At 37.5% G+C, this 7,485-nt stretch overlaps 1 protein-coding gene across 8 annotated transcripts in view; it reads right to left on the bottom strand.

The window, feature by feature from the left end:
• Positions 1 to 3,641: 3,641 nt before the first annotated feature.
• Positions 3,642 to 7,485, bottom strand: part of ERBIN (erbb2 interacting protein) — a 121,335-nt gene continuing 117,491 nt past the window's right edge. For all 8 annotated transcript variants that reach the window (XM_066988609.1, XM_066988604.1, XM_066988605.1 and 5 more), the window contains one exon: positions 3,642 to 6,284. In XM_066988609.1, coding sequence (XP_066844710.1) covers positions 6,177 to 6,284 — 108 coding nt within the window. In that variant the 3' untranslated portion in view covers positions 3,642 to 6,176. The remainder of the gene's footprint in view (positions 6,285 to 7,485) is intronic.

Raw genomic sequence — 7,485 nt, 5'->3', positions numbered from 1 at the left:
ACTCCCCTTTGTGTTATGCATCTGCAAAAAAAAAAAAGTTAAAAATTCCTGTTATTGGAAATTTTATTCTTTATGCTCAAAAGTTTAGGCCATGCAGAAAAAACTATGTCATTTCAGCAACAGAAACTTCAATATGTTCTTGCCCATCTCATTGCCAGCAGAGTCACATACTTGTTCTGTTTCTTCTTATTATGTCTCTAAAACTTTTGATCAGGTATTCATGCAAATTGTTTGCCAAAAATGTCCTCACTCAGCCATTGAGAGACAGCAGCTACAAGTTAACTGAGTATTTCACAGCTCAGTAATGTTTATCCGTAACTACTTAACAGATTTTCTCTTTAATGAGCTAACTGCAACCTACTTTTCCAATGTACAAAACCCTGCAGAGTATTTGTGGTGTACGTTGTAATTCTAAAATATGGAGGTTGTAATGTTTATTTCTCATTTTCTCCTCCTTTAGCCAAAATAGCAGCATTTTTTTTTTTATACTTAACTCTTATCCTTAACACAAAGCAGTATCTCGAACTTGCAATACAGAAATACAGTTGTGATCATGTAGACAGTGTCAGGAAAAAGCAGATGCAAGAACACAGAGAGCCAGAAATCAGGCGAGATGCCATGCTTGAAACGAGGCTCTTAGAAAATAGCAAAAGAGGAGGGAGGATTCCTGGGAGCCACCTGAGAAACTTGAGGGTAGCTGCTGCCACAGGGTTTTGGGCCCGTGGAAGCTCTGGCAAATGTGGTCAGCTGCCCTTGACCCAGGGTGCCTGGATGGCACCTTGCTTGCACCTGCCCTTGCTTTGGGAGGGTGAGGCACCCACCTTGAAGCTGGCACTACGAGACCTATATGAGAGCCAGGCCAGGAGCACGGCCAGCAGATGCAGCAGTTCATGCAGCAGCTGTGAAGCAGAGGTCCTCATCTGAGTTCTGACCAGCCTAAATGTTCTCAGGTGTGATGGTGATGCGGTGATGCACCATAGGTCACATTCCCCAGCAGGGGCACGGGATCCACATGCTGTCCTCCTCAAGGACCCCCATGAGGGCAGAGGAGGAGGACTCCTCACTGCACTACAACAAATTGTTGCAGAACTGTCAGCAAGAGGGGTTTTGTTTCCATGACCGTGGAAACCTCTTTGAGGATCATTGTCTGCTTGGAGAGATGGGACAGGTGGTGGTGGATGTAGTAACACTCAAGATACACAGTCAAGTAATTGCATCATCTTGAGCCATCACTTTTAAAAATGTGTCAAATCTAAAAATCAAAAATCTTTTCACTGTTTGAACATAAGTCTGTGCAGAGACCGGGTGTGTACATCCCTGGTGTAACCTGGAAGCCCCAGTTACTGAGTAACACAGTAGCTGTAGAAAGCTTAATTTCAAAAACAAACTACAGGGATATAATGTGAAATGTGCTATGAGATTCATTTTTGTCAATTTCCAGTGGCTTTTTTCTTAGCTCATCATTATGAAAACTTCCTCTACCTTCCAACAGTCATTAGTTTTCTAGTCACAAATCTTCTAAATTGTAAGAAGAATCAGATGAATTAATGTCAAAGAAAATTAAATCACATATTTTATTGTTAACTTGTTAAGGATGAATAGGAATGTGAATTAAAAACAGTGGGTTCCCAAGCCTAGAAGCAACTGCCTTGTCAATATAAAGTGCTTTTATCAGCTTGATGAAGTAGCACTTCTGTACACTGGAGACCACCCAGCCTAGTGAAACACCAGCACTAAGTATTTCAGGAAACTGTGTTAAAATAAGGAACTTTTAAATTATATGGACAAAGAAAGAACTTCCTAAATGATCTCTGCTGTGATGGGTATGCACTGATACGTTCATAGAATGGCACATTTGGTTCCTCCATTCCTGACAAGTATGAACGTACTCTTAAAATTTCTCAACAGGAATGAGAACATACAAAAGATGTCACAGCATCACAGAACAGTTGAAGTTGGCAGGGACCTCTGTAGGTTGCCTGGACCAATTCCCCTGCTCAAGCAGGGACACCTAGAGCAGGTTGCCCAGGACCAGGTCCAGGCGGCTTTTGAAGGTCTCCAAGAAAAAGGTTCCACAACTTCTTTGGGCAACTTCCCTTCAGGTATTTATATACATTGATAGGATGGATCCAGCATTCTCATGAATGATCCAGCATTCACATGGCCGATGAAAAAGTAAACTGTTCAGTTGTGAAATCAAATAGGAGACCAAAGGCTGACTTGCACAGGAACTTGGCATACTAACAAGTAATACCTGTGACATGGAAAAGAATAGATTTGAAGTCTGACGCATAAAAGGCAGAAAAGACAACAAAATCCTACAGATGAGTACCAACAAGGACAAAATTAAGGGGGAAAAAATTCCAAACTCAAAGCAGGCAACAAATGCAGAAAAGTTTAAATACAGAGGGGGCCCAACACTGTTGTAACCAACATCAGGGCTGTAACCTGCTACAGCTAGAGTCTGTTTTCTCTATGGACAAAGTAGGAAAAGTCAAGACATGAGATTGGTATGCCAGTTCCACATATAGAAAAAAAACAACTGCATTATTACATTGTTAGGTAGTTTCCAAGAAAACTAGTTGTCCAGCTGTAATCTGCATTTGCCTCTCCTGTGAAGTTTTGTGATAAACTTTTCCCTTTCTTTACTCAATAGCCCTCATACATCTTATTAGAGCACTCCAAAGTGACTCATTTTATCCCTGCTTCTTGACTTAGTCAACCCTCTTTGCTATTGAAACTAATTCATTTACATCAGACATAAAAAGACTACTCATCTCTTCAGAAGAGGAGCCACTGGCTAACACAGATGATTTCACTGCAAGACTACTTTTTTCAGATAGGTTTTTTTTTGTTGTTGTTGTTGTTTGTTTGTGAATAATCTAGTCTTGCAATTAAATCAATTTGAGCAGACTCCTGTCGCACTGAGATGCACGGAGCATTAATGGATATTGATAGAGGATTAGGGTCTACAGAAACTACAGAAGAATAAACTTGTGTCATGGAGAATTTCCTAGAAGTTAAATAAGTCAATTACGCACAGCTTTAAAGAGCATTAGTTTATTATCTATTCTCCATGTGTTACCTCAGAAACAGTCTAATTATATACAAAAATTTGGAATGTTGAATAAATGCTGATCGATAAAAACATTTCATAGCTGTTGACAAGGGAAAATTTCTAAAGAAACAAACGAAAACCCCCAAATGATAAAGGTTTGATTCTGTGTGTTGCTTATTGCTATGTTTGTGTCCATAGAATGCTTTCAAGTATATACACATTTTTTAAACTCCAGTCCAAAAAAGTAACTCAAAAATATTTACATAATAAATATGTGGGAGACTTCATCTTTTCATTACATCAGTTGAACTGATTCTTTAATGAACTGTTCAGAATAGAATGAATTAACAGTTTGCATCAACTCACTGCCATGCTGAGTGACTGCTGCTGTTGATGGATTTTTTTTTTCCTGTTCAAAATGTAGTTTAAGATGCATTCAAAATGAAAAGTGCTGATATTGTCTCTTCTGCTGAATCCTGGCTGGACTAGTTCAGGAGACATCTTTCTCCCACTCTGCAAAGTCATCTAGCTTGACATGTATTGACCTTTACACACAGACACAGAAGGAACAAACACATATCAATCCATTAAAAACTCCAAAGTTTACTGAGTAAAATCAGTATAATTCATGTTTTATTTCACGGTTAATTTGCTAATTTAACAAAGACAAGCTTTGGCCAACTGTTTCCACAAGAAGTACTAAACTTCTTGCTATAAATCCCCATTACTACAGTTCTACCATAGCGAAACACTTCCTGGTAGAATTGTCATGTGATACGTAAATCTGAAAATTAAGTGACATAATATATTTTAAAACTCTGTTAACATTAAAGCAAAATACAACACGGTACAATTCTTCAGTGATATACTCAAATGTACTGTAAAACGTATACAAAGTCACAATGTACACAAGATCAGTAAAGAATCAGTTCTGCTTTTTGTACTTTCCCTTCCAAAAGATACAGGTTATGTAGAAGACCAAGTTAATTTAGGACTTGTCTGTATGCATTCCCTTTAAAAGGCAGTGTGTGATAAAAATAACATGATTAAAAGTAATGAACATGTGATGTGAACATCATCTTTTTTCAATAAAAAAATAAACAACAACAAAACATCTCAGAAAGGGAACGCTGAAGCCTGCCATTATATAGCTATGTTTCTCATTCTTTTTTTTAAAGATTAACAGCACACAGAAAATAAGTGAATTTTTATCAAAATACAGCACATTTCTGCTAATATATCAAAAAAATTATTTCCTATGTAAATATTACTGAAAATCAACTAAAAAGAATTAAAATATACAAAGAGTTGTTAAAGGGTTTCAATTAAAATTATTAGAACTATACACAGTACAATAAGCAATAGTTAACATCTTTGAAAGAAGTGCAATAATATTTGAGTTCACTTACTTAAGAAGTACTGCCTATTTCTGCTAGCTAAATATTTCCTCTCTTTCAGATCTTTTCCCCAAAACTAAAGGAGGCTGGTGTTTTTGCTAGCTTTATTAAAAGAATTTACTTTTGTACACATGGGTGGAAAAAAGTAACATACCTGTTTCAAACTACCAACTTATATGCAAATAAAAATGAACTGCAATAACTGAATATTGCTCCAATGACAGGCTAATCATTAGCCCTGATTAAAAACAGTTACTGGTCTTCTATGGCACTTTTCCCTGGTCCATAACAACCGTGTATTAATTATCACTGCAGATTATGCAGTCTTTATTCAATTACAAAGGAGAAAGAAAAATAAAGTTAATGTTTCTGGTAAACAAAATTAATACAAGCATAATTGAATATTTTATACAGTAATAAGGAACAAAGGCAGCCTGTGGTAAATCACTATTACATTAATATAGTTAGAAACCCTTTAATGACTCTGAAGTGTCTAGTTCACATTTAATGTTACCTGTAGGAACAGCCCTTTAAGAAACATCATTACGAACTGGTGGGTTGTAAGTACACCCTCCCTTTGCTCTCCATCTCACCACAGCAATTCTCCGTCACTGTTCAAAGTTTCACAAACTTGCTTTGGTTACCTAGCGCCATGTGTATGGTTTCCTTTTTGATTAACAAGGCAATGCAAAGGCCAAACTAAATCAAGATGACTTTCAGAATCCTTCCTGCATCATTTACTTTGTGTGTGTTCAAATGTGTATTACAGGCAACAACCTTAAAAACTGGCCATTTCGGTTTCATTTTAAAAATCTGTAAGGTTAAAATGGAGTACTTTTTATAAAGATAAAAGTATCACCATTTGCACAAAACTGGGGATTTCCACAGCACAGAAAAACCTCTGGGCACATTTCCACAGCACAGTTGAAAAAAATTGTGTATTCAAGAAAACCCAACTAAACATGAATCACACGTGGCAAATGAATATTCAATGACTACATAAGGAACAAATCCTGTAGAATATCACAAATTTGTAATTACAGTCTTCCTAAAAAACACCATTATCTTATATTGCATTTTCTATTGGTAGACGTACATTCCAGAACTAAACACTTTTACTTCTTTCTTGATTCCAGATTTAGATAGCAGATAGCAGTTTTACCTGACCTTTATTCTGTCCAAACAGCACCACCTTCCATCTACCCATTCATCTATACAATGTGCACATATCAAAGCCAACATTTCATATCCCCTGTTCATATCTACAGAAGTGGTTTCAGCAAAACACATTAATATCTGGTGAATAAAAATAAAGGCAATAAACAGCTACAGGACAGACAGCCCTGCCATCTGTCCATTGGCTACAACCTAGGCTTCTCAAAGCCTTGCACAAAGTTTAGTAATGTGTATGAATTATCCAAAAATAAACCTACCATCTGTACAAAACAACAACACAGGTTTGTTCTTGGAGGAGTGATCCTTAGATTGCTATAATGCTTAAAAACAAGTTTTTTCAGCATATGCATTTCCAAAATGATTTCCTGTATGTTCTATACAGTGGTTTATTCCCCTTTGACCACAAGTTCAGTATTTCATTTCCTGTACAAATTTTGATCATAATTCTTTTCAAGTTCCTTTCACATATAAAAATAGGCAAAATATTCAGTTTCCATAAGTCCTTCAATGAATCCTGCTGGCTTTTTCCCCGCTATCCACAGTATTTATGAAGAAACTTCTCGCACAATGATGAGTTCCACCGCATTCTGAAAAGTCTTTAGCAAAGATACTGCTTGTCCATGGTCAATATTTATGAAGCTGTATCCATTAGCCTAAAAAGAAATATCTAGAATTAAGAATGGCAGTCTCATATTTCATGTTAGTTTACTTAAGCTTGAACTAAGTTTTAAATAAAAAAACATCTTATATGAACGCACACAGCAAAACACTGCTGATTCTCAGATTACATTGCTGATGCCGGTAGAACATTTCGGTGTACACTACAAGGAATTAAACAGTTGTGTTAGCCTTGGAAGAATTTTGCCCCAAAGGTACTGAATACATTTGCACATAACCAAAAGAAAAAAAATGAACTTTAAACCATTAGCAGCAGGCATCTATCTTATTCTTCAGTCTGAATATAGCTATGCTAAAAAAAGCAAATGAAGAATAGATGATACATCTCAGTTAAAACACTAGAAATGGCGTTTCTGATAGATAAAGAAGTACTGAAGCCTTGAACAAAAAATATTCATGGGGCATTTTAGGCCCTTTTAGGATTTTCTTCCCCTTGCTCACAGTTCAGACTGGATGCAGCGAACTTTTTTTTTTCTGTTCTGAGCAGAGTCCAGCAGTCAGTCAGGTTGCTCTGTGAGGTTATACAGTCTCTACACATGGATGTTTTTCAGGACCTGACTGGATAAATCCCCACGTAACACATTCCAGTCTCTGAGCTGACTGTTTTCAACAGGATGTTGTGCTTGAGACCTCCTGAGATCACCCCCAGCTGCAATTTTCCTATGACTAAGTACCTTTGTCATTCCTAAAACAGGCTTGGCTTGGCAAACACAGGCAATCCTAAGCAGCCCACAGAAAAGAGGGAAAACATGGCTATGGTTCAACTTCTCAGGGCGTATTGCTGCAAATTCGTATTCAGTCTGTGCAGTAAAATCTTGCCGAATGACAGTTCATTTTGTCCAGTTTGAACTACTGCTGCTGCCAGCTGTGCATCCCACCTTTCTCCCAGAGGTGCTGCCCCTTACACGGTGACAGAGAGGCCAGCTATGGTGTCACCAGAGAGATGACAGAGGTGCCAGCTAAGGACAGTCATGAGCCTTAGCTACTCGTTTTGGAGCTGTGCGTGCTCATCCCATTATCTAATACATGCTGTTGCTACCAGCTGGACTCTTTGTTATAAAGGCAGTAATTTTTAAATCTGTCTAGGGCTGCAAAGGAAGTTTAGCGTACAGTCTGTTCAGAGAGCAGTAAGAGCAGTAACCATTCCAAGCCATTATCTGTACAGAATGTCCTAAC

The sequence above is a fragment of the Anser cygnoides genome, chromosome Z (genome assembly GCF_040182565.1).
Source record: "Anser cygnoides isolate HZ-2024a breed goose chromosome Z, Taihu_goose_T2T_genome, whole genome shotgun sequence".
NCBI classification, from domain to species: domain Eukaryota; kingdom Metazoa; phylum Chordata; class Aves; order Anseriformes; family Anatidae; genus Anser; species Anser cygnoides.
Note: the sequence above shows the minus strand (reverse complement) of the source record. Positions and strands in the feature narration are given on the sequence as shown.